The sequence below is a fragment of the Bubalus bubalis genome, chromosome 24 (assembly GCF_019923935.1).
Source record: "Bubalus bubalis isolate 160015118507 breed Murrah chromosome 24, NDDB_SH_1, whole genome shotgun sequence".
Classification (NCBI taxonomy): Eukaryota; Metazoa; Chordata; class Mammalia; order Artiodactyla; family Bovidae; genus Bubalus; species Bubalus bubalis.
The window spans coordinates 39,089,766-39,116,879 of record NC_059180.1 but is presented as its reverse complement, the minus strand read 5'-3'; the positions used below and the strand labels follow the sequence as shown (position 1 = coordinate 39,116,879).

General features: G+C 46.1%; 1 protein-coding gene across 3 annotated transcripts in view; it reads right to left on the bottom strand.

Moving 5' to 3' along the window:
• Positions 1 to 27,114, bottom strand: part of LOC102403750 (CREB binding protein) — a 118,642-nt gene that overhangs the window by 12,018 nt on the left and 79,510 nt on the right. The window contains exons 7-23 of one of the 3 annotated variants that reach the window (XM_044936006.2): positions 26,694 to 26,796; positions 26,282 to 26,428; positions 25,355 to 25,472; positions 24,650 to 24,821; positions 24,328 to 24,372; positions 22,137 to 22,261; positions 21,368 to 21,556; positions 19,505 to 19,915; positions 17,398 to 17,577; positions 16,261 to 16,450; positions 11,987 to 12,105; positions 10,953 to 11,192; positions 10,474 to 10,562; positions 5,024 to 5,134; positions 3,447 to 3,503; positions 998 to 1,075; positions 610 to 677 (exon numbers count right to left, since the gene is read on the bottom strand). In XM_044936006.2, coding sequence (XP_044791941.2) covers positions 610 to 677; positions 998 to 1,075; positions 3,447 to 3,503; positions 5,024 to 5,134; positions 10,474 to 10,562; positions 10,953 to 11,192; positions 11,987 to 12,105; positions 16,261 to 16,450; positions 17,398 to 17,577; positions 19,505 to 19,915; positions 21,368 to 21,556; positions 22,137 to 22,261; positions 24,328 to 24,372; positions 24,650 to 24,821; positions 25,355 to 25,472; positions 26,282 to 26,428; positions 26,694 to 26,796 — 2,442 coding nt within the window. Of the gene's footprint in view, positions 1 to 609; positions 678 to 997; positions 1,076 to 3,446; positions 3,504 to 5,023; positions 5,135 to 10,473; positions 10,563 to 10,952; positions 11,193 to 11,986; positions 12,106 to 16,260; positions 16,451 to 17,397; positions 17,578 to 19,504; positions 19,922 to 21,367; positions 21,557 to 22,136; positions 22,262 to 24,327; positions 24,373 to 24,649; positions 24,822 to 25,354; positions 25,473 to 26,281; positions 26,429 to 26,693; positions 26,797 to 27,114 lie in introns of all 3 variants that reach the window. The other 2 variants (XM_044936005.2, XM_006054865.4) reach the window with 2 other exon arrangements.

Sequence of the window (27,114 nt, the reverse complement as noted above, 5' to 3'; positions counted from 1 at the left end):
TTGGGAACGCCAAGCTACAGGTGGCCCCAGCGCTTGAGAGCCGAGCTAACGAGGATGGCACACCGCACACCTAGGCAGTTTACTCCTGTCGCGACACGGTGCTCCACACAGACACCAACGCAGTGACACACCCACGCAGCCCTCGGGCAGACCAGGCTCCGGCCGGTCCTGGTGGTGCTGGCTGATTCCCAAGGGTGCCAGAGGGTCACCCTTCACAACAGCGGGGCCCACACCTACTGATGGGCATACAGACACCCGCACACGTACCCGGGGCTGAGTGTACCCGTCACCAAAGGATGTGTGTCTGTGCATTACTTCCAAGTTTCCTGAGAAGGATCTGATGACATTTTCTCAGAATTCACAAAGTTTACTATATAACTAAGTTTCTAAACTTTCATCTAAAACAGTCTGATCATAAAGCTGACTTTCACATAAAGATTAAGCTAAATGACTCCCTTCAAGGGTAAGATAAGAAAAATACAAGTATTAGAAAACAAGGCCACAGATAAAGACCCGGGACAAGCAATCCCTGAAGTCGTGTGTTAGAGGAACCAAAGGAAGATTGGGAAGATGTACAGACCAGGAAACAGAAACCCTTCCATGACTTACTCTTAGCACTGAATTTGTTTTCTTTTCGAGTTCTGCCCGTTTTCTTCAAGCAGTTGTCACATACAAAACTGCAAAAAAATAATGGGTGTGATCAGATTATATAAAACAGTATATGTTGCCAAACTAGTGAAATGCAGCATTAAAATACTTTGCTGGCAATTTACATCACATCATTATACAAAAGTGAAGAGGCAGACTGCTTTGATTCTACAATTCCTAAAGCGGGCAAACACTTAAGACTTAAATTTAGAACCAACTGCCATCCCTCTAATTGCTGGATCCTTGCTGGCGACGAGAGGCACAGCAGCCGCCAGTGCCCTCCCCTCCACTCTGTGCAGACTGCTCTCCCTTTCCCGGAGTCTCAGGAAATCACCAGGAAGTTACTTACCCTGAGGGCCAGATGATGTCGTAGTGGAGAACACAAATCTGATGCATCTTCCGGCCACACTCCTTGCAGTCAACGAAACTAGAAGACAAAGAAGTGCCCTGTCACACACAGAACCACACAATGGACCTGAGTGCTGTGCTCACACCTTGTTGCCATGAAGACTTCAAGACTCCTCGGCATTCACGTGTCTCTTGACTGACTCGGCCATATTTGAAACACGCATCAGTAGGATGTGTTCTACAGGAAAAGCTGACTTTCTCCCCTTCTTTGTACCAATGCCTCATTCCTCTCTTCCCCTCATCTCTTTTGTAACCAGAAATGAAGGTTTACTTCTAAAAACTGCTATGACAGAGGCCTATCTTACAGGTCACATTTTCAAGACCAGACGACTACAAATGCCTAAATGGACTTCAACAGCAGAAAACAATGCTGTCAGTGTTACAAGCTCTTGTTCTTCGCCTTGCACAGGAAATGTCTGCTCTGAGTCAGTTGCCAGGGTGGGAAATGATGGCCTTTGTTCAAGGAAACACTGCAGAGGTTGGGATTCACCTCATCGCCTGCCTTCCTCACAGCTTCTGCATGGCTCACCCGGACCCTATCTCCTCACCTAGGAATCTTCATCGCCAAACACGCTTAAAGGTCAAAGCCTGTTTCTTCAGCCATGCCCTTAAGGCCGCCACGACTTACACCCTGTGGAGGCTGAAGGGCCCAGTGAGCACCGCACTTCTGCAGGCCGTCTGGGGCCCTGGCTCCTCCTCTCAGCCTAGGTGCTGGGCCCTGAGACCTGAGGCACGCTCTCACACCACGGCTCGGGTCCCGGCCCAGGCCCACCCTTTGCCCCTGCTGAGAACGAGCCTTCGACCACAGATCGAACCTAACCCAGGTTCTCTGTCCCTGCTCTGCTGAAGGAAAACTGGACACCCACAGGCAAAGCAGGCAGCACGGCAGCGGCCTCATCCGCCGTCCTCGAGCGCTCTCTCCCGGGCTGCCCTCCTCCCGCTCTATGTGGTCCTTTAAAACCTCCGCAGCCACACCAAGTCAGGCGCCAGGGAACCCAGCACCCCTGCCGGGACCCCCTCGTGCCGGGGGCCGCACCCGTGCTCCCCCGCACCACTGCTGGTGCTCCAGGCCCCTTCACTGCTCTGGGTCTGCAACCATCCGCCCACCCCTACCCATGCCCCTCCAGGCGAGTGCCACCTTCTCCAGGATGCCGCTCTGCCTGGGCTAGGGCCCCTCCCTCTGGACAACTTACTGCCTCCTGCTGCCTGTGCTACCATCCGTCCGTCTGTCCTACTAGAAGACACACGGCTGCAGGCCAGGCCCCCTTTATTCATCTGTGTCTTCCCCACTGTCTGGTACCTACTACCTCAACATAAAGTATTCTGCAATTGGAAAGTTAATATAGTAACTAACACAACATTGGAAATCAACTATACTCCAATATAAAGTAAACATTTTCCACAAAGAGATGGGAAGCCAGCTCTTCATGCACCAGGCGCTCTCTGAACTGTTCATCGTGCCCTCCCTCACTGCTCCCCCCTCAACCCCCACCAGCATGGCTGGCAGGAGAGACTGAAGCAGCTCTGACACAGAGTGAAGTCTGTGCTCTCCGCTGGAAGCTGAGCCTAGGGAGGGCAGGACCTGCTTCTCAGCTATGGACGCACCACGGCCACATTTATCAAATACCCACAGGGCTGCAGCCTCTGCTCACCAAGCGGCCCTGGATGGCCGTTCACCACAGGGACAGAACAAAACGGGTGTCTCCACACACTGGGATGCCCTCAGGACTTGGCTTTGGGGACCTGGGAGGTGCCACAGCACAGAAGGAGCTCTGAGGCCTCTTTAAGGGGTTATTATAAAGCAAATTTTACAAACTGAGTGTTCTCACTGATCACTGAAGACAGCGACCTTTGAAAACATACCATACCAAAGATGGTGGCAAGCACAAGCGGGCTGGCCAAAAAGCGGTTTTGGATTTTTCTGTAACATCATGTGGAAAAACTGAACAAACTTTTTGGCCAACCCAACACAACACCGGCTTCCCGTTATTTATTTTTTTACAATTGGTTTCTAAGAGTTTCTCTAAAAATTCCCTTTAAGTGATACTAGGACCCCTTCACCAAATACTATCTTTAATCTCTAAAGAATCACACTAAATGGCTTCTTAAAGACAATGATGACCAAGTTATTACAGAGGTTCTAACAGAACCAAAACATCCACCTACACGTCTCACTGGTAAAATTCAGCAGCTGGACAGCACGCTACAAACACACATCTTTTGCGTGAGTTAAAAAAGAATTCATATTTGAAGTAAATCCACACAGAAAGTTCCACCCAGGGCAATATGTTTGTTTCCAGTGTCTTCTACAGCAACCCAATCACATGGAAGAACTTTCCCGATCTGAAAGTTAAAACCTAAAAGTCAGAAAGAAATAGCTGTATACTCACGGTTCAGGATCTAAGGTATCATTTTTCTTCTTTTCAAACTGATCCTTTGAAATTGTCCTTATTTGGAGAGGGGAGGAAGAGGAAAAATGTTAATTAACTAAATTTTATCTGTTGTGTATAAACTACAGGGTCTCTGGAATATTATCCTATAACTAGTTCTTCACATAAAAAGTAAATGATGGTCAGAACTCTCAGGTGGATGCAATGATGGCATGAACATATAAAATTTAATTCCACAGAAAGCACCACCATTTATTTTTGTCTTCCTTCGAATATTTCCTCAAAATGCTCATCAACACTTATTACAAGATTTAAGTAAGTAAGGTCAGTAAAAATGTGGTGGGAAAATTATGTTCAGACTCAAACCTGCTAATTTCCAAATGTATATGGTAAATGGCTACTGAATCTGACCAAGACTGGTGTAACCAATTCTTCCAATTGCAATGTTCCTTCAGCATGTACTTGGGGATGTCTTACTTATTCTTTAAGGGCTGAGTGTTTCATTTCTATTGTCCTTTTGTTGTGATCAGTGTATATGTGAATTACTTGATTCGCAGAATTATACAATCCAATTATTAATCACACAATTGGGCCAAAGAATTAAGATGACAGGGGGTAGAAAAAGAAATTGAGTAAGTAGAATTTTTGACATTTTGGTTTATATATCTTACGGGTGCCTATGGTCTGTTCTGCATTTGGATAAAGTAAACTTGAGCTGCAGAGTAAATGTCACTGGAACAGCACTGGAAACTCCTTCACTGGGAAGCCCTTCTTGCCTGTGGGGGCAGCTGCACCAGCAGACTTCTCTGGGTGGCAGGGGTTAGGGCAGAGTCAGGAGAAGAGAGAGGCACAGTGCTGGCAGTCCTGGGTGGCTATGGTGGCTGGCAGGTCTTTAGGCCCCGTGACCATCCAATTTGAGGATTTGGTTCTGCTTTTTTTCTCACCACATTCTGGACATCTGTCTACTCCATCAGAGGATAAGCATCAGGCAGGAAATGGTGAACTCGGGGAGGGAATGAATGAACTAACTCGTGCCTGTCTGTGCTGGAGCTGTGAACAGGTATCCAGCCTCCAGCGAGGAGGGGATACAGGTACTCGCTGGGGTCTCCCCATCTGGCTTCTGTTACCTCTACAACTTCAAGGTCAGAGGCTTCAGGGGAAGATCAACTAAATGCTGGAGACGGGGTATGCACACAAGACTCACTTTTGCTACTGCCAGTTCTGTGACTAGGATTATCTGGTTTCTTAGATATAAAGGAAATTTTATAATCCCCCCAAATGGAAGTTGACAGCCACTGGGAAAAAGCAAGTGCTTTGGAAGAAGAGATATAGAGCAAGGTTACAAGAGGCCCCGGGACTCAACAGGGGCTATAGCATCAAGGTCCTGGGTGGAGGGAAGGACGTGGGCATGGCACTGAGATTCAGCCACACTGTGAAGTATGAATGTGGGTACAGTTACTATGAAATATACACAACACAAAAGGCACAACGGCAGTGGTGCTTCCCTTTCAATCGTGGACAAGAGGAAAACAACAATCCAGGGTCACCCCCAAGAGAAATGACGGGATGGTACTTACGTCTGGGGTTGTGAAGGGTCGTCACCCAGGGTAACATTCTCCCCCTGGATCTCTGTGAAACACTTCTCACAGAAGTGATACCTGTCAGCAAGAAGGCCATACTTGGGTGAACTGGTCCATCATAACACACAGCCACCCAAGCAACGAAGCCACCAATCAGAGCAGGGCAGATCACCACGACGAAGGGGGGGCGTTGTTGGTTGATTGATGGGTCAGTGAGGACAATGAAAGGAACAGGGGCAGGTGGGGAAGGGCAGGATTAGAGAACAGGGGAGGGAACAAATAGCACAGACATAAAGGTAAGACGCAAACACCAAGACAACACAGAGCAGAAAGCCAAGGCAAAGCATTGATTAGCATTCGGTCTCATTGCATACATCCCAGGCCATCATCACTAACAACGGGCTTGTTCAGCTCCAAAATGCAAATGTTTTCAAGGAACTGGTAATACTAGAATTGCAAGGAGCCTACATTTAGGAGTTTGGATTTTGTTCTTACTTAGAGAAAACCAAACGTAACTCCAGGGTTTGAGATGGAAAAAATTTACTTTGAACAAAACATTCTGACAAAAGTCCTTAAAAAAGCAATTTAAACTGAAATAGTTTTATTTTTCAAAATGGGAAATTTATGCTTGACAGCAATTCACAGATTTTATTTCCGATATTAAGCCAGATCTTTAAAGATATGAAAATGCTGAGCACCCAGAACTGGTTTTAATTTTCTCCTGTTATTTTTCTCATGTTACTCACTTAGTTAATTGAGTTACAACAGAAATGAAACCAAATCCATACTCTAGACAAACACTTAACAGAAATGCAATCGGGGTCAAAGACTTTCCAGCCATTTATCAGTAAGAATATACAGAGAACAAACTATGATATATTGTATAAGCAATACAATATATGTAAATCCATGAACAATCTTAAAATTCAATTCTATGCTTTGACTTTAAACTTTTTGGTACTGGAACCAATCATTCATCAATCTGAGATACTCAATGATTGCTCTGACTTGGGAACAATCCAAGTTAAGCAAATTTAGAGTTAATCTTTAAAGCACAATCTGCATTTGAGAAATTATCCATCACCCCAATTTCTTATAATATAGAGCCTGGGCTCAAGCTACCAAATAAGATTAGTTTAAATAAAAACTATTAAATGTTTGGAAAGGACACAAATGAGAAATCAACAAAAATGCATGTGATGCTGCAAAAAACAAGATGGGCACAGAGGAATATCGCAGAAGTAAACAAGCCGAATGAGGTGAACTGCACAAGCAAAAAGGATGAATATATGGTAGCAACGGCAGCACAATAAAATGTGGTTTTAGTGCTCAAAAGTACATCTACAAGATGCCAAGAGGATTAGTGTTAAAGACACTGTGACGAGACTGGAGCGCCACACGGAACCACACAGGCAGGAGGAGATGTAGCAGCTTGCAGCTACACACACACACACACACACAGCCACACATGCGCACACGCACACACACGTGTAGCTACAAATGACTGAGGTTCAGGCCACTGCCTGGCCAGCTTGTCTCCATTACCCCTAAAACAGATCCCCACAAGTTCTAATCCTAACCTTAATTAAACACACTGAGTGAGCATTGTTGTCTGCCATATTTCACTGACTAAACACATACAGTGAATTAAAAGTATAAAACTTTAGCATGCATGCATTTCAAGATTATTCAATTTTTCAGACTGTTGATGAACATGACAGATTCACTGTATGTAGCAACTGGGAGTTTCCTGCTGGGACCAGTTTATTTAGAACTAATTCAATTAACAAAGTCTGCCAAGATTAAAAACTGACCAGGAATAAATAGACTAACAATGCTGTTTTTAAAAACTATGTATCTCGTATCTCTTTCTCTGAATGAACTATAGTAATACTCTGGCTATTCACTATTTTGTAAATATTTTTACAGAGCCTTGAAATCATGTAATAAAAGGAATTTTCATGTGTAGGAGGGCATGATCATAACTAGCAGGAAAGAATTAAAATATAGATAGTGTAAACCAATTAAGCAGCAATCAGAACAATATGTAAAAATGTTATCTCTTCAAAGCCAAATTGCGTCCCTTTTAAAATGAATGAGTGTTCCAATTCATTATGAGCAAACATCTGGCCACAGTGGGCTAGCTCGAAGAGTACTATTGAACACATTTTGAAATGAAATCACCACAATAATTACACGTGAGTCTAAATGGTTTTAAAATCCTGGACAACTCACTGCTTTTATTCAAGCAGGACATGACACCTAGCAACATCTACGGAACAGGAATCATAAACCCATCATTTCCACTGGAGGAAACTGGCCCAGAACAGAGCACTGGTGGCTGAATGGCAGCCCCCAGGTGGCTGCAGAAACCTACGCTGTCTGCATATAACTAACTCCCATCCCTAAGAACCTCAGGTTCAGAAACTGGAAGGGACAGAGTGCCTGTCCAAGAGCCAGAGTGGAGATGCTGGAGAATCAAACCTCCTCAGGTGGACGGGGAGAGGACGGGGGAAGGGCTGGGCCTCCCTGGAGCACCTTCTGAGATGATGACAGCCCACAGAGGGGCAGAGCCGCCCATCTGGCCCAGCAGGTGGGAACCACCCTGGGAATCAGCAGGTGGCAGATGTCAACGCCAGTCTGCCCCATCTTTATTCACCCTGGAAACACATAATGGTTCTTTCCAGCCGTAAGAGCCTTTCCGCCTGACATGAGGAAGCAGTCTGATGAATATGGAATTGTAAAGGAGAAACGCTTCACAGAACCTGATGACGATGTACATCTGGGCACCTAAAGTCGGTAAGTGTCAGTGCATAGTTCATCGGTAAGGGTAACTGAATGTATGGAGTAAATTTTCAAATGCAGATTGTTTTAAGTACCATATAAGAATACACAAATAACTGGGATAATAGATATCTATTCTCATCTATCAGTAATAACTGGAAAAATATCTATAGAATGGTTTTCCCAACATGACTTACTTTCAAAATTTCGAAGTATGATGGAAACAAGTGAAAATGTAACCATACACTAGCTTATAAATTAGTTTCACTTGTTTAAACGGTTCATAGAATTTCCTATTCTAAGTGCCCAACAGTTTAGAACTATAAGTGCCAAAACTATTATTCAAAAGAACACCACAGCGTTCTCTTAAACAGTCAAGGCTGAGAATAAAAGTGGAAGCAGTTGAAATGTCCATCATAGAACGAGACCGCTGCTTTCAGACTCAACGCGGCGTCGCTTCCATGTCTGTATTCCAGGAAGCACACCTCGTGAGACTCAGCTGAGGAGCAGTGTGCTCACACTCTTAAAACGTCTTATGTGTAAAAAAGAACTCCTTTATTTATGTTTCTACTCTTAAGGAAAATACATCACTTTTGTTCAGTAAAAATTAAATCCTACACAGAAATCTAATTGGACATTTCAGAACTTTCAAAAGATTCCTTCCATCAACACCGCCCTCTGAGGGGGCAGCAGTGGACGCTGATGCTACCTGTCCTATTGAACTACAACTGTTCTCCACTTAAATATGGCCAAAGTCTGTGCAACTCAGCAAAGGTGGGGGCCAAAGGACCCAGAAGAGTGAAGCCCACAAGGAAAAGGCCCCAAACTGGAGAGATGGTGGTGAGCAATCCGCTGTCTGCTTTTCCTTCTAGACCCAAACTATGCTGTGCACTTAATTAGTGGGGGCATTTTTCAGAGTTCATTTTAACCTATTTCCTTAAAAATTCATAACTTTGCTTTGTTTGGCGCCTATCAGCTCCCAAAGTGAGTTCCTACTCATTGTCTCATTGGAGACTGACAGCTAAGGGTGTCAACTGGGGGTGTTACTGTGCTCACTCCATCGACAAGCAGGTTCTGGGCTATGTCAAAGGTCTCTGGGCTAAAACTGTAAAAGGAGGGGCCAGAACTCCCAAAACAACACTTGCCACTGTCGAGAGACTCCACTACAAAGGCTATGATATCACTTCAAACTTTTAGTATTAAAATGCTTCCAGGGATAGAAGAGCACGCTAAAGGAGAAATTAAATTCCAAATGTTGAAATATTTTCATCAGGACAGCTGTGTCAGCAGCACTTCTGCTAGAGATGCCTGCTGGGGACTCGCTTCTTTCCCTGGAACCAGCATCTCACTGGGTAAGTGAGCCAGACTAGGCTTAGAAATCTTGTCTTAAGATATTTTTAGGTCAACAGTCCCCTCCCCCCCACCGCCAATAGCATTTTGATGGGAGCTGTTAATGAACTTAAATATGGTTAGATTTTAAAAATTTTAACCTTTTTTTTTCCCCCCAACTGTGCCATGCGGCTTGTAGGACCCTAGTTTCCTGACCAAGGATTGAACCTAGGCCACCACAGTGAAAGCCCTGAATCCTAACCATTGGACTGCCAGGGAATTCCCTACTTATTTTTTTAAAGAATAATTTAAAAAAAAACGTAATTGGAAGAAAAATAACTGCAACATTCCAAATCATTCAGGCCTCTGCATGTACCTTTGAATAAATAAAAAGCCTTGTACTTATCTTCTTTGAAGTGTTAAAACATATGCAATTACTACAAGCAAGTAAGATAAAAATCATCAAAACATCAGACCCAAAAGCTGACACTTAATACCTGAACCTAAAGACAAAGAACAGGCATGAAGTTTCATCTTGGTCACAAAAAGAATTCAGTTGTCAGTTCATGAAATGGAGGCAAGGTAACTGAATATGACCAAGAAATACCACCCGTTTCAAGGCAGGATGCCCTCATGCTATGGATACTTAGAGCCATGGATACCTCGGAGCTTAATTTTCAAGACAAGTCCCCAAACCAGGAAGCCATATTTAGGTAGGGGGATCAACAACAAAAATTATTTTCATTCTCCTTCTACTTAAGACAAGAGATCTACTCTTTGGCCGTCTCCACATTTCAAGATTAGAACCAAGATTTCTCAAGCATCCCTGTCACTCGCTAAGCCCTGAAAAGGCCACCTCCTGACACGGAGTCATTCATAAACTCAATTCTTTAATGAATCAGCACAAACACAAGTCTTTCCATCAGGCTGTGCAGGTCAATTTAGCTAGGCAAATATTTACAGTCAGACTGGTAAAATACAATGCTTCAACTTTATTAGTATCTTGAAAAAGGCCCATCAACATTTGTTAGAGTTAACTTCAACTTTGACTCTTTCTCATATGGTGACATTATGGCTTAACGAATGTTCCTAATCCAAAGAATGCAGTGCAGCAAGCAGCTTTGAGTTGAAATTCTATACTATACAAGCATGCTTTTAAGTTAAGAGACCCTGGGCCTAACTGAGCGACTGGGAAGAGAGAATCAATGTAACTTCGGCCTATTTCACTGAAACTTCACGAAAGAAATAATGTAACCAAGCTGCAATCAGATGAGCGTGTCTTGCCCTAAGACGACCTTTTTGTCCCGTAATTCAGAAAACTGCCCAGTGCTTACCTATTCTGATAGCTGTAGTAGGCAGCATCTCGAGGAATTGTACACAGCTGCTTCCCATAGCAGCACAGAGTCTGTGGAGAAAACTCATACTGCAAAAACAAAGGAAAAAATATGAAAAATAAATGCATTTACTGTCATGTAATGCTGTGTCTGATATGGAGAACTAGATTTAGCTAGTAAATTAGTTGTTAGTACACTGAGTAGTCTTTTAATGATTCTTGTTATTTTAAAGATATTTTTGGATAAAATGGGACAAAATTAGTGTCTAAGGGACATTTATTACAGATAGATGAATGGACACCAGGGCAGCCAGGAATGCTTGACTCATAAGAACTTCTAGCTTCAGACAACCAACTGTTTTACAAAAGACTGGACTCCATTTGGGTCCTTCTCAATATACAGGTGTGGCCAAAGTACCAAGTCCATCATATCCTCATAACATCCTCTTTGGCTGAATTCAAAAAAAGTTCCAACTGTACCTTGCGTCCACAGCAATACCCAAGGGACTGCATGACGGGGTCAATCTCCTGCTCAAAGACCTCTGCGAGTTTGCTGCAGAACTTGTAGACCCGGGATGTCTTCCGATTGTAAAGCCAGGCGTTGTTGAACATGAGCCAGACGTCGTCTACATACTGCCAGGGCTCCTGGTACTGCCCTGTATCCAGCTTCCGCTTGATGGTGGAAAGGTCCATGGGATTCTTCACAATGTCAAAGTAATCCTGAAAGACAAAAGGCTCTCAGTCTAGCTGATCCCAAACCCCCAGTGTAAGCCTTATCTGGCAGCTTTGCCTTAAAACAGCAGAAAGTACCAGTGTAACCTAACGAGTGACCGAAAAGAGAGCAACTCCTGACCTTCCTCTGGTTTTACTCTACGATGGTAGTTACTAAGTGTGATCATATTACTTCAAAAGCAAATTTAAAGGAAAAAAAAAAAATGAATTATTTATTAAGAGATGTCCTTCAGTGTCAGATTTTAAAAATAAGATTTTGATCCACTGAATTAAAATGGTGAGCATATTTATCAGACAATATGTTTTTCTAGAGATTTACTCTTGGTCCTAACAAGCAAAATGAAATTTAAGACAAATAAAAATAGTAATAAGACTAAATAGAACCTATTTGGTCACCACGGCCTTTGCAAGAGCACCCAGGGATGCCAAAGTGAGAGGCACATGTGGTTTATAAGGGCCTTGCACCAATTCTTTAAACCCACTCCAGTGGACAAAGTCTTACCCACGAGTAAAGCAAGGCAACAGAGGCTGCATGCCCCAGGCTGTGCTCCCACATCTTCCTGCATCCCCCCACGACCCTGGGGCTTAATGGAGTGGGGTGGGGGAACACACACATTTCAGTTAGTAAGACAAAAGTATATTACTATTTGACAACAAACTACTTTCTTTACATTCAGGGGAAAAAAATCTTACTCTCCTCAATTTAGAGAGATTAAGCAAGTGTCGTGTATGCTCCTGAAGCACACTAGAAAAGCCACAGTGTTTTCATGACATCCACTTACTGGAATTCCCAGGAGCTGGGGATCCACAGGCTGCCGAAAGGGTAAGGACTCTGGATCCTGTCGGTACAGAGCTTCCAGGGTTGACATCAGAGCCTGGCGCAACTCCTCCGGCTTGAAGACTGTGTTAGAAAACACAGGAAACGACACTGTTGACAAGGCACCCAGACTCCTCCTGCAGAGCTTTTCAATGGAAGCTGGGCTGCTTCTGAGAAGGCCCGAGTCACCTTCCTCCTGGCCGTGAGCACTTTCTCAAGCTACCATTCAGGGGTTCTGAGAACAGTCACACTAGCGTTTTTTTTTTTTATTCCACCCCCTCCACACTAGCGTTTTTAAAACTGCATCCACATCATGAGGCAAAACTACCACACTGAGAAGTTTGCTTGCTCAACAAAAGATTTCCAACGCCAAATTCCGTTGGAACAGAAAAAAACTGAAGCTAACTTCCAAATCTGCCTCACTGATCAAATGTGTGGAAACAGAGCCATTTTCACCGGGAACGGGCCTTTTCTCCTCAGAAGAAACTTCTCTGTCCTGGGCAGAAGTAAACTCAGACCACCTGAGACAGATAGTTTTGTTACAACCTCCCAACAAACGTACGTCATAAGCAAGCTACAAAAATACGCATTCTCCTCAAAAGTGCTCTACTGCCCCCTCGCACATGTAGCAATAACCACGTCTCCAAGCTCCAGGCCCACCCACTTCCTACTACACTTGGTGTTGTCACCGACGTAGCATAAACACTGGCTGCCATTCATTCACACGAGCCCCTTGTGAACTGCAAGGGTGCGGGAACTGTGAAGGCAGAAGGGGTGTCTCACGACCCTCGCTGGCACACACCCCTGCGCACAGCCCAATCGTCAGAGAGGCAAACACTGCAGACAGGTTCTGATGGCTTAGGTCCTAAGTGATAGGAGGTTTCCACTTTATAGTTTTTCGGATTTTGAAAGTATTTTCTAGAACGGATGCATTGTAAGTTGTAAGTTTATAAATCAGACTAAAATACCGTAAAAATTGCATTGGGTACATCGAAAGAAGCAGGCACTGGCTGGGGAGTTTCTAGAGGGCTTACTGCCACCAGAGCAGGGACCGCCCAGGTGTCCTGATCGGCCTCCTGCGCTGCAGAACACCTGGCGGTCAGTGAGCACCAGGGTCACCCAGTACAGGCATTCCCCTGGAGGCGCAAAGCCCTGGTCCAGGGAGCAGACGTGCCCCATGGAGCTGTGAAACACAGGCAAACCCTGCCCTCAGCTAACCCTTTTTCTTCCAGTCTGCTTTTACAGAGCTTGGTTTTCTTTGAATAACTCTTTATAAGAAAACAATTCTTTAGTTAATCAATAGCTTCTTCATTCTTCTAAATCAGGGGTCGGCAAACCATGACCCACAGGCCAAATCTGGCCAGCTGCCTGCCTTTGTATGGGCCTGGGAACTGAGAATAGTTTTTAAGTTTATTAATGGTTAGGGAAAAAAAGAATAATATTTCATGATACGTGAATTACACAAAATCACTGTTTAGTCTTCCAAAAGAAAGCTTTATCAGAACACAGCCATGCTCATCTGTGCACGTGTGTCTGTGGCTGCCTTCCCCGCACAAGGCAGGCACCGGCAGCTGCCACAGAAACCCAATGACGTACACCGCCTGAAACACGCCCTCCCTGGCAGCCCGGACGGTTTGCTGACGCACTGTCCCAGACCCGCTGGGCTTCTGGAGTTGATCGCTTACAGTGCTTACATGTGTCTCACTCTGGACGACTGTTCATTCATTCACTGAACATTTAAAACCTATGGCAAGGAAAAGTCATTTCTAACTCCTGTCTTTAACCACTACGTTGACATAACAAGACTCCAAATGAGTGGAGGTAGCAGTCAGGAGCTGTACTTGAAACAAGTTCCTGCCACCGACTAGTGCGGTGTCCTATGAGCAAGTCACTCCACCTCTCTGGCTTGAAACCTTCTCCAGACAACCGGAGGGGTCACGTCAGCAGTGTCCACAGCATAGCCCACGGATGACTTGGGGATCCCCATGCTGTCATATGGGGACCGCACCAGCCTGTGCGGCTACCTGAATGGAAATGAATTAATATTAAATAAAGTAAAAAACCCACTTCCTCAGGCACGTCGGTCACATTTCAAGTGCTGAGGAGCCACACACGGCTGGTTCCACCTCAGAGACAGAGGTGGTTACAGAGAGGGCAGACACATGGCATTTCCATCATTGCAGAAAGTTCTAGCACTGTCTGAGGGCTTTTCCAGGGTGTGTGAAATCCAATTCCATGATGCAAAATGATTTTCACGGTAACACTAGGTCATCATTTGCTTTTTGCACTGTGTGTTGACACGCACACAGATGGGGCGAGAGCAACAGGGAATACCATGGACACCAGCATGGCAACGGGACCAGGCCGCAGCTCCAAACGTGACTCAGTGGCCACGCGCTCTTCAGGGCTGTCTTGCATACACAGGTAAAATGCCATCTGCACTTAACAAATGTCCTTGATGAAGGAGCAAAAATCCTTACTTTTATTAAATCTCAGCCCTCGACTACAGCTCTTTTATTCTGCACGACAAACCGGGAAGCTGTCAGAAAGCATTTCTGCTGCAGGCAGTCGCTGTCTTCAGAGAAAGCACTACTCGTTTGAGTGCTGAGCTAAGAGCTGAAGTAACTGCAATTTCTCATGGAACACACAAAACTAGAGAGAATGGCTGACAGACAAGCTATGGTTACTCAGACCCGGGTACACGACAGACATTTTCTCAAAAATGAATAAAGTACACCAGTTACTTCCAGGACAACTGACACAATTTGCTAGCAATGATAAAATTTGGACTTTCATCAAAAAATTAGAATTTTTGAAAAACTTGTATCTGCTACACAAGCTTGACAGCTTGTCAAAGTTTACAAGACTTTTTAAAGCGAGTCACAGTGATATTAATAAATGTGATTTTTAAAAATATTACATAATAAAGTACGCCAACATTTGGAAGACGAGCAAAATTCCCAAATGACCAAAGGATCGTGCTTTAAAAAAAAAAAAAGTCATACAATGGCAAAAAGCCAGTCTGAGTACAAGACAGAAAAATTGTAGAGCACGAGAAATTCAGGGCTATGGATTCAGACGTCACACTGCAACCAGCCTTTAAGAAACTTCTACTTGTTGAATTTTGGTGTAGTATCAAGAAAGAATTATCTACAAGTACCTGAAAAGGCTATTAAATATTAAAATACTCTTGTCTATCAGCTACTTATCTGAGTGGGGCTGGATTTTCTCTGTGTCCTTCAAACAAACAACAGAATACAACAACGAAGGGACAGGTAGATAGGAGAGGCCAGCCATGTTCACTTAATTCCCCGAGAAACAAAGTTGTGAAAAACAATGACACCATTCCAATTATTTTTGTTGTGGAAGTTATTTTTCCAAGAAGTATGTTACTTATGGGTGCCATGAAACAGATTCACTTTTAAGTAAATATTTAAAAAGACACCTAGCAGAGTAGAAGTGATAGATGATCCATACAAACAATAACTTCTCTGGGATGGTCAATTTTTAGGAGTGTAAAGAGGTCTGAGACTACAAGCCTGAGGCTTGCTGTCCTCTGTGATCCCCAGGGTCCCAGGACAGCAGGACTGTACAGCATCAGCCTCTCTGAGTTTTTCTGCCATCATTCCTAAACGCATCACCTGCACCCCTGAACCACTGAGCCTCGTCTCATGTTTCTGTCACCTGACGATTTTCTGACACTGTTTCCTCCTCCCTACTTTGGACACGTCTTAGATGGATTCTATCTGCCCTCCACCATGAGCCTGGCTCAGCCTGCTTACTCAGAACTCCAGCATCTTCCCTTCTCTGCTGCCCTCCTCCCACTGCACTGGTCACTGGTTCTATGCTCCCAGCCCCCGACTCTGGACTCAGTTCCATCTGCACCAGCAGAAACCTACAAACTTAATGGCCCACGTGCTGCCATGGTGGTAACTCCCCAACATCAAGCTCCTGTCACCTTATCAATGGAGCCCATCAGTGAGTGTCCACAGCATGCCACGTAAAGCCAGCACCACCTTGGAGAGGCCGGGTGTGGGCCGCCCCTCAGGGCCCTAGCACAGACCCTGTGGGCCGATGCCCTGGAGTCCCGCTGTCACCATTTCTAAAACTGGGGGAATGGCCAGTAAGGGCAACAGGAAGGGACGGAATTCTTCTTTTGCTTTAGCTTTACATCCACATAATGCACTCATAACATGATGGAAAAGCAGCGCCACGTAAATTCCCGAGAACATGACCTACTTTTCTTGCGAGGCTGCGAAGGGGACGTGGACTGAGAGGCTGTCCCATTGGTGCTGCCCTCTTCTTCCTCTTTAGCTTCGACCTTCACTTCAGTTTTCTTTTCATCCACTTCCATTGGTTCTGACTTCTGCTCTGTTGGGTCTGTTTCTTCTTTAACTTGAGAAGATCCTTGTAAGTCCTCCTCCATCATCTTGAGAAAAAGAGAGTCACAGACACAGATACATGACTATGAGAGACCTTTGTTATCACCCAGCCTTATCGGAAGGCCCTTAAAGTCTCTATAGGCTTGTTAAAACCTCCCCTAGTCCGAGCTGCATCGATCACAATCTCTCTCCCAAAAGGAAAGGTCGAATGCCTGGAAGTCGCTTTAATACAGTGCCAGTGTATTATAGTCTTAAAAACACACATTGCATATACCATTACCTCTTCAGTAGTTTTACATATATTTCTAGTTTGGAACAAGAATTTCCTCAAAAACTGTGGGAAGGATGGAAAGTCCAACTGCTCAGAGGCCTGGCAGAGGAAGCCCACGAGAGCAGCAGAAAGCGCGGAGGGAGGCAGTGGGGAGCTGGGGGCACTCCGCGAACTGGAGCGGCTGTGACCCGCCTGACGCCATGCCAGCGCTCCCACCCAGACTGCTCTGCTGCCACATGGTGCTGGCGAAGCTCCTCATTTTTCAATAAAAGTCAGAAGTCTAGAGTATTATTTGTAATTTCCCATTTTAAAAATACTGTGTGGGCCAAACAAAATACATTTATAGGCTGGGTTCAGCCCACGGTCTGCCAGTTTTCAACTTCTGCCACAGGTTAATTAGTAAAAGAACACACCGCCTGAGCAGCCTGCCTCTGGAGAATTATAAATGAATGAGGAACAGCAATGAAAAGTTGTTGGATGATTTAAACATTTAAAATATAAGCCAGTGCCCTTCACTTCTGGCAAAATAAAAATAAACCCATACCTAATATCTAAAAATAAACAACCCATCTGTTTCTAATCTCTTCCGCACTTGAACCATAACTGAGTGGGGTAGTGAAACGCGACGCAGGGACACGCACGGCGGACCCTGGCGCCTCCCCCGGGCGCCCCGTGGCGCCTCTGTGTGCAGCACATCCACCCACGTCCAGGAAAGGCACCTACCGCAGCCCCAGGCTCTCCCTTGGGCTCCCCAGCATCGGGCTCTGTGTCCTCGGTCTTGATCTCGGCCTTCATCTCCAGCAGTGGCACCTCGGGGCCTGGCTGCTGGGAGTTGGTTTCGGCGCTGGCCACTGAGGATGGAGTGGGGACCCTGTTATCAATGCTGGCTGCTGTCTGGGAAAGCTGTGGGGAAACCAAAATCACTTATCTTTGTAAACAACACAGATGATCTTAAACCCTGCTGCTCACCCAACAGAGATCCATGTTAATCTTTCTCAATACTAACCTAACAGGCACCCCTATTTGAGAGAACTGAAGAATATAAGAGTTAAAGGAAGAGTTCCAGAGAAGTCAACATCAGGCAGAAACACAACTGACTTCTTGCCAACAATGCAGAGATGCAAAAGCAAAAGCTTTCTACACTGTGATAGAAAATTATCTTCTGGGAATTTTCTACATAAGTCAGAGAACCTATTTTAAATTCAATTCTTTCCAACAACGATACTAATGGTTTTGGTAAAAGGATGAATAATAAATATGCGTATATACACTGTCAGAAGGGGAATAAAGTACCTATATGGACTTCCCTGGTGGCTCAGACAGTAAAGCGTCTATCTACAATGCAGGAGTGAAGTGAAGTGAAAGTCGCTCAGTCGTGTCCGACTCTTTGCGATCCCATGAACTATACAGTCCATGGAATTCTCCAGGCCAGAATACTGGAGTGGGTAACCTTTCTGTCTCCAGGGGATCTTCCCAACCCAGGGATTGAACCCAGGTCTCCAGCATTGCAGGTGGATTCTTTACCAGCTGAACACAAAGGAAGCTCCAGGTTCAATCCCTGGGTTGGGAAGATCTCCTGGAGAAGGAAACAGCAACCCACTCCAGTGTTCTTGCCTGGAAAATCCCATGGACGGAGGCGCCTCGTAGGCTACAGTCCATGTGGTCGCAAAGAGTTGGACACGACTGAGCGACTTCACTTCACGGAACAAAAGTGTATAACTAGCATGTTAACTGCAGGAACAGTGGTGGAGGAGTAAACAAACATTAAGAGATGAAATCTCAAAAAAAGCTCTCAAGTTTTCAAAGATTTACCTGATAAGAGTTTTAAGTAAACAAACAAAAACGTAACATTACAAAGGGATCTTACTCAGAGATAACATAAAATAAAAAACAATAAGAACACTCCCTATGGAGAAATAAAAAGTGTCATCTTGGGATTAATTTTGACATTTTATAAATAAACATCCTCAGCCCCCACAAATAAAGTTAATGCATTTCAGGGGGAAGGAAGTTTTTAAGTTAGGTTGGTAAGAAAACAGATACCAATGGGGAGGGAGGAGGGAGGAGGGTTCAGGATGGGGAACACATGTATACATGTGGCGGATTCATTTTGATATTTGGCAAAACTAATACAATTATGTAAAGTTTAAAAATAAAATAAAATTTAAAAAAAAAAATCAAAAAAAAAAAAAAAGAAAACAGATACCATGGCTCTGTGAGAAACAGTAGCCTCGGGCCCCTGGGGTGGGTGGGGATGGCCCCATGCGGGGGAGCCCGGGCTGGGTGCCACCCGCAAAGCGCGGGACCGGGACACAGGATATGCTGTGACCCTGCCACTGCCACCTCCCCGGAGGAGTGGGGAGATCTGAGCCACAGAAGTGCTAACCTGGATGTGCCATTTTGTCATGAAAAAGAAAAAGCTTCCAGCTGGAAAACAAGGCTGACGAGCAAGGTCAAAGTATGTACAATTAAAAACCTGACTTGTTTACCAAACCCTCAAGACAACTAAATCTCAGAGATGACCACCTGTGACAGGTGACGCTCCTATGGATAGTTCAAATATTCTACAGAGGACCCATGTACGAACTCTTTCAGTTGCTGATTTCCATAAGCTGGTTTAACTGGGAAGATAATCACAAGTCATGTCCTGCCAAACCTGGCCTCCAGAGCCCATTCTGGAACGAACACACAGCCCATTACAGCTCCGTCAGGCTGCAGACACACACGCTGTGCAGCCGCACCAAGACCTGTGGTGCTTCATGACCAACTGTTCAGGGACAAGTTCCCATCTGCAACTCTGTGGGCAGACGGCCGCAGGCCAGGGGCTCACCGGGGTGCCAGGGGGCTGCGTGTGCACGGGTGTCGGCTGCTGCTGCGATGACTGCGGGGTGGCCACGGATGGAGGCTGCACTGGGGTCTGAGGCTGCGGGGTCACCTGGGCCTGGGCGGCTGCCTGGACCGTAGGAGTACTCTGCGTCTGGCTGGCGCTGGGCACGGAGCCGGGAGTCGGGGTGGGAGTCTGCCCGGAAGACGACGCGGGAGTTGACGGCTGGGTAGGCGCAGCTGGCTGGGGGGGCGTCACCCCGGGAGCTGCTGGGTGCTGCAGAGACGGCATGCCGGCGGCCGTGGAGGCGGGAGGCGGGGTCTGATGCAGCGGCGGCTGTGTCACTGGTGGGCAAGGCAGCTGGCTGGCCTGGGGCCCAAGCATGTTCAGGGGGTTGGGAAGAGCGGCCCCTGGCACCTGCCCCTGACAGGCAGAAGGAAAAGAGCGAGTTAAAACTGGTCTCCCCTCCGTCTGACAATGTGGCAGCAGACATAAAGAATTAAATATAGGAGAACCTGACACGGTTTCTGGATGAGGTCTGCTGACTACACGGGAACGTTCCGCTTGTAACATGTCACTGACCTGCACGCTTATAGTAACCTGTTTTTGCAGTAATCAAGCTTTGATTTATGTAAGTGTAGAAATCTCTGGCTTAAACACACACACATACACTCCAGTTACTAGCTCATGTTCCATAATATCCACCAACAGCTAAGACCACTGGAAAAGGTATTTGTCTTTTTTAAAAAAAATGAGTTACTCAAACAGTGAAATGTTTCAGTATGGTAGTTCTCAACTAGGAATATGCTTCAAAATTACCTGTGGGCCAACTAAAAAGCTATTCTGAATCTAGAGCAAGAATCTGCCAAGCACACAGGGCCCAAAGCCAAACCCAGCTAGCTGCTGGTCTCTGTCAATAAAGCTTTATTGGCCAGCAGCCTCTCCATTCACTCACGTGTGAATGCACATGTCTATGACTGCCTCTGTGTCACAACAGTGGAGCAGAACAGTTCCCTCACGGTCCACCAACCTGAAAATATCTACAGGACAAACCTGTCGACCCCTTTGCTAGAGAAATAAAATTTATGCAAATTAAGAATTAATTAATAGGCATCAGGCTTCCTGGTGGCCTAGTGGTTAAGAATCCAACTGCCAGTGCAGAGGGCACAGGTTCTATCCATGGTCGGGGATGGGTCCACGTGTCGTGGGGCAACTAGGCCTGCGCGCCACAGCTACTGGAGCCCTCATGCCTGGAGGCCATGCTCCGCCAGAGCAGCCGGCCCAGGGAGAAGCCTGGGCACCGCGCCGACAGTCACGTCCGCTCACTGCAACCAGAGAAAGCCTGCACGCAGCAAGGAAGGCTCGGCACAGCCAAACGTAAATCGTAACAAATAAAACGTTTAAAAAACAATTAATTAATAAGTATTTACTTAGTGAATCTAGTGTAGTCACTGCCTCTTATTCAATGTTATTCATGTTAAGTTAAATAATGAATTTGATTTCTCAGGGGAACAGTTGGTCTGTTTTAAATACGTGTACATTTGTACACAGCAGCAATCTAATGTACTCTAACAATTAACAGAAGTCGGGGAAAGGCAGTGAAATGAGTGGAAAATAGTCCCCACCAGCATTACATTGAATGAATAAAAACACATTCAACAAGAAGGGAACTACTCAAATGGCCCAGTTAGCTGCACTTCACCTGGGCAGTTTACACCAACAAGTGCCAAATCATTAAGCGTGAACTCAAGGGATCTTTCCTCACTCCTTCTTCAAAACCCAGTGTCTCTCAGGATCACATGTGAAGCTTAGAATTTAAAATATACAAACAAAAATTAAGAAAATGACAGCTAAAACGATGGACAGTACCTGTGGAACGCCAGCCTGCGCCGCCGGCTGCCCCATGCCCACGCTGCTCACACTCAGCGCCCCGCTGGACGACGGGAACTGGCTCTGTGGGAGGAACTGGCTCTGCGCAGGCGCCTGGGCCATCATGCTGTTGGCGTGCGCGCCCATCATGTTCGGAGGCTGAGGCATTCGGGACGGAGAAATGGCCATCTACAAGACAACATGTGCCACTGCGTTCAGAGGGCTGCAGGGCCCGTGTCTCCAAGGTGAACCGAAAGAGGAATCCTCAACTCCCCCCGTCACAGGAGGGGACCCCCCACGCACTAAGACCTCCTGGCTCCCAGGCATTCTGCACACTTTTTCATGCAGGTCTCTAATGAGCCAGCTCCACACAAGTCCTCTGAACAGAAATCAACAGCATGCCATAGTGTAAAATTCAAATACGCCTTGTAGGAGTTCTCGGACTCGTTTAGAAAGCAGCCTCAGGAGAGGACGCTCAGAGAGCCAGTGGACACTGACACTTTTCCTCTCATTCTGTCACACATCCCCAGAACTCCCGTCTTCTCACAAAGTCACAGGTGCCAAGGAATCTCTTATTTCAGTAAAAATAAGTAAAGGTCAAATAATCCTTGTAGTAATAAGGACCAGAGAGAGAGATGGAGTTCCAAAGCACAACACAATCCAAAGGAACAAGCGCCACAGGATTCCCAACCTCCAAGCTCCCGTGGGGAGAACTGTCCTGTTGCAGCAAGGCCGTCTCAGCACAGCTGAGGGGAGGACAAGCACTTACCCCTGGAACGGAGCCCATGCTGTTCATCGGGACAGAGTGGTTCATGGGGGATGCCGCACGTGGTCCCATGGGCGCTTGTGGCAACTGTACGTTCCCCAAGGATATTGGGTTAAATGAATTCATCCCTGTAAACGTACCCACAACAGTTCATTAGGAAAAGCACCCATAGGAAAACAGAATGACAATTTGCCAAAGAAACTTGAAGCCAAATAAGACAGAACACACACACTACATATACAACTGAAAGGAAATCAGTCAATCAGAAAAGATGGCTAAGCAACAGATTGCTCACATCCAGGAAAAACGGCACCACTGTGGTGGTGGTGAGGTGGTAGGTGGGGGGCAGGCAGGGCAGTGTGAGGAGAGGAAGGTGGCGCGTCAGGGAAGCTGCGAGCAGCTGAAGCCAAGGCAGCACTCGGCGCCAAAGCATCTGAGGGTCCGAGTGACAGAGCAGACGGGGTGGGGCGGTGGGAAGGAGCACCCACCATGCATGGAGGAGGTCTGCTGAGGCCAGGGCACCCCTCTGAGCCAACCCCTCAAAGCCTTCTGGACCACCTGACTCCCAGCAGGAAGCCTGCTCCCATCACCCCAGGCCCCCCAGCTCTTTGGCTGGGCTTACATTTATTGTTAGAATCTGGGATAAGACTCAAAACATGGCTTTAATTTTGCAAGGACATTAAGCATTTAGAAAGTGCCCAAGGGTTGGCAGTTCTCAACTTCAGCCTCCTCTCTGCCGACTGGAAAGATCTCACTTTCATGGCTGCCTTGGCCTTCCCAAGGGTGCCACACCACGAATGACACCTCTCACCAGCCGCTACACTACTCCAGGCCACGGAGCCTCTCTCTCTGTAATTTCCCACAATTCTCCGTGAACTCTGAGCTCAATGTAAATGCTGCTTCAGTAAGTCTCAGGACTTGGCCCAGTCCTGTGGCCGTGAACAGAATCCTGAGGCACTGCCTTAACTGTGGAGCAGGAGAGGGCATCAAAGAGCACCAGTCCCCTCAGAATCAGCGAGAAATGTCCCCCTGAGTAACCAGGACTTTCCAGGAAGCATATAGAACAAAGCGCCCTGCTCTTCTGGAGGGTTTTATTGACAAGAGGAGATTTTACTGAGCATGCGAAAAAGATGCATGAAGAAGCGGCACTGTAACAAGTTCCTCTCCACAGACCTGGACGTGCCGGTGACAGGGGCATGCAAGCGCTTCCTTCAAAGGCTCCTCCTTCCACACTCTGCTCAACAGCCCCCTTCTCAGATCCCGAAGCAGCAGACTCGTCCACCCTGTCCCTGATACAGCACCCTGTCTCTCCGAAGGCTCAACTTCTCTGCCTTCTTGCTTTCTTTCACTCTTCACATCTGGTCCATCTGAACAAGTCCCTAAAAAGTTTCCTCCACAGTATCATCAGCAGCTCTACCAGGTCTGGTGTATGCAAGACGATCACCACAGCTGTTAGAACGACCACTCTCTCCCTGAACTACTCCACACACTGGACACTGGATAATGTCGCCATCTCATTTCACAACCAGCAGAAACATCCTACTGTTCAGGTCTCAACCTGCTAAGAGCTGTAAAAGCTCTGAAATGACCCTCACCCCCAAACTCAAATGACTGCTTCAACCACGACCAAAGACTCTCAACTTGAGAAAGAACCTCCGGAAGCTGCTCAGACCAGCTGCCAGGAGCCCAGCGCCATGAGGACTGCTGAGCACAGACCTTCCTCGGCGAGCCTGGTAGGCATGGCGTCTGTGCTCGTTAGCCCAGAGAAGCCTCACCCATCCCTCCCACCCCCCAATCAGGGTGCTCGGGCTTCAGGACAGGCCTGATGCCCTACTTTCAAGTGCTCAGAAATGTTTCTTTCCCCCTCCTACAATGCTTTTTTTTTTTGAGACTCTTCCAAGGGAAATGTTTTCTCTTGTCCATCAAAAAAAAAGTGAACTCCTACTTCTGATCTCCTTGGAGAGCTTTGCTGTGATCTCCAAACTTCCAAATGCAACAGATGTTCACACTACCTGTGGACATGCACTATGCTCATCAGTAGTGATGCGGGGGTGGGGGGGGGGAGGTAGCAATTAGAAAAGAAAAACTGAAGGAAAAATGGAGAGAAAGAAATACACAGGGAAGAAGACAAACCAATTAACTTTGTGCTGCAGAATGTTAAGCCAAAATATGATTTACAACAACAGTTAAATACCTTGAGAAACCTGCATACGATTCACTGGCAGAGGCATGGGCCCATCTACAATGGCAGAAAAAAAAAGGAGGTTACTTAAAATAATCCTTTAAAGAGAAGAGCAGATCCAAAAGTGCTGTGCACTCTGATGCCAGCACACCCTTTACAGGGCCTTCTGTGAGACTCAACATCTAAACACAGGCCACCGCAGAACACAGCCACGACCATGTGCTTTCAGAGCAACAGGTTCCCTGGGACTGTAATTCTGTGTGCTGAGAAATACACACCAAACGCAGAAAGACACATGAAGGAACAGACCAGGGGCGGGACATGCAGTCCTTACTTGGAGGTCTCACAGGCTGCGCCTGGGGTATTCCAGGGGGCTGAGTCCCGGGGGCTGGTAAGGCTGGCTGGTTACCCAAGATGCCTTGTTTGTGTAAACGCGATCTCCGCTTTTCTTCTAGCTCTTTTTGAATCTTGTAGATTTTCTCTGCTAGTAAGTGATAGTATTCATCCTAAAAAGCAGCAACATTCAATACTAGTTATTTGCAAACAAACAACTGATCTGGTTTTGTAGGTTCTAACAAACTAATGAACTTTTAAATTAAAATTATGTACACTGGCACGGGTAAAGTATTCAGCACTTCTAACTCATAAACCAAAGCCCAGGGATGCTATGGGACTTAACAGTCAGGGGGTACTAAGTCCTCATGACAGTTCGTTCCACAGCTGAACCCCTTCTTGCATACCCACTGACACAGGTGACAACACAGTACAAGAACACTCCACTATAAAGCACACCCACAGATTAGAAAACCTTCATACACCTCACTTACCACTGTAGTGGGAACACTTGAAGATTCTGCAGTTACCAACCGAGAGGTGTGCAGGGAGGACCTCAAGTCTTAACTGGGACATCTCCCTGGTCAGTGTCCTCAGGCGAGGAGACCAGCAGGCTGATGGAAGCCGCCCCCGCTCCCCCCACATCCAGACCTGCAGCCACAGGTCGCCTGGGTGCCGTGCGGCTGGAATGCGAATGCGGACCCACCCTGCTGTTGGCAGACTCGTACATGTCCCCTTCCACTTTCTTAGCGTAGGCCACCAGGTTCTCCATGCGGCGATCCTTCAGGGCTGCAGGATCAGGTGTCGGGAAGATGGCTTGGACACTGAAAGGACAGCACGTACTCTCAACCTACTTTTAGTACAATGTCAACATCCTGCCATTTCACATGAGACACGGGAAGAGAAGAAACCGCTGTCTACCTTTGGGCACAATACACTGCTGAGAGACCCCCAATCTCTTGCCTAGTTCATATGCAGTCTCTCTTTGGAGACAATACTGATCTGTCAATTTCTCCACAAGTCAAACACAACATTTTGCTATTAACAATAAGTGCTTGACCAACTCAAGAATAATATGATTTTGAATTCCTAATCTTTAAACTACTAAGTACAAAAATTTTTGATTAAAATAATGGAGAAAAAAAGAAAACTCCATCGGAATCGAGTTGATTAACGACACCTTAATTTAACTTAAATTGCTGGAGAAATCAACCATGAATTTCCCATGTTAATTGTATGATGGTATTGTGAAGCCATCTGTATTTACTAGGCCCAAATTCCTGCAATTCTCAGGGCTCCCCACAACTATAACCTTGAGCCATAAAATAAGACAAGCTTCTGAGTGAGTCCCAGCTCCCCGTGCACTGAGAGCTTAGAAAACAGGCCTGCCCCTGTGACATGGGTCAAAGTTCATATTCTTCTCCAGGATCCACTGGGCACTCAGAATCTGGGATCCTCTGGCCTCCCTAAACAAGCATGTGACCCCCTTCAGTTGCAAGGGTATGATCACCTAGGGCCCCAAAAAACACCTGGGCGTTAAATCAGACACCTAGCAAACTGCAAAACTGTCACATTGCCATCAGTCACAAAGTGCTCCCATCACATGTGAGTAACAGGCGAGGGGGCCACGTACAGTTTATGCACTAGATGGCTCCGCAGGTCCTGAGTGACGTGTTCGTGCCAGCTTTTCCGAACGCCGGTGCTGGAAGGAGGTGCTGCTGCAGGTATAGTGCTAAGGGTGCCAATGTTTCCAGAGTTTGAGCCGTCATTCATCAGGGGGCTGAGGGGAGAGGAAGAACAGGTCAGCCAACTGGAAAAGTGACTCACATGCCATTCACCCAACTAAGGGTCTTCAACCATATGTGACTTTAAACTCTGCTATCTGTTAGAAAGAAAGAAAGAGGGAGGGGAGGGAGAGGGACAGAGAAGGGAGGGAGGGAAACAGCCCTACACTTTAGAAAGAATTGAGAGTTCTATGTAGTTCCCAGCCCACTTTAACATGTGACTGTCACTCAGATAGGAGCCAAATGAAACAAAGGTCTTACTTTGTAGCCCCAAGGGAAGTTGGAAGAGCTGATTCTGAAATCAAGTTTGATGGCTGCTGATCTGTTGTTATTCCTCCTGCTGGAATGTTCATTGGGTTATTTCCTGAAAGACAAAAAAAAAAGCAATCAACCAACTCCTAAATTATACACCTCAAATTCCTAATAACAGATAAATAACAAGTCACATATAAATAAATGATTCTTATGAAAATTATTCTTATGACTCATAATAATAAATGCTATGGCAGGAACTCTGGGAGTTATATTTTCAATAATGGTGGTCAAATTGTATAAATTCAACTGCTTCCCATCGCACTTGAAAACCAAAGAGCGTTTCTACAGAGGCTGGCTGGCAGCATGAATGCTTGGCGGCTGCGGAAAAAAATCAGAAATGATCCATCTGCAGCTTCGGTTTTGATTC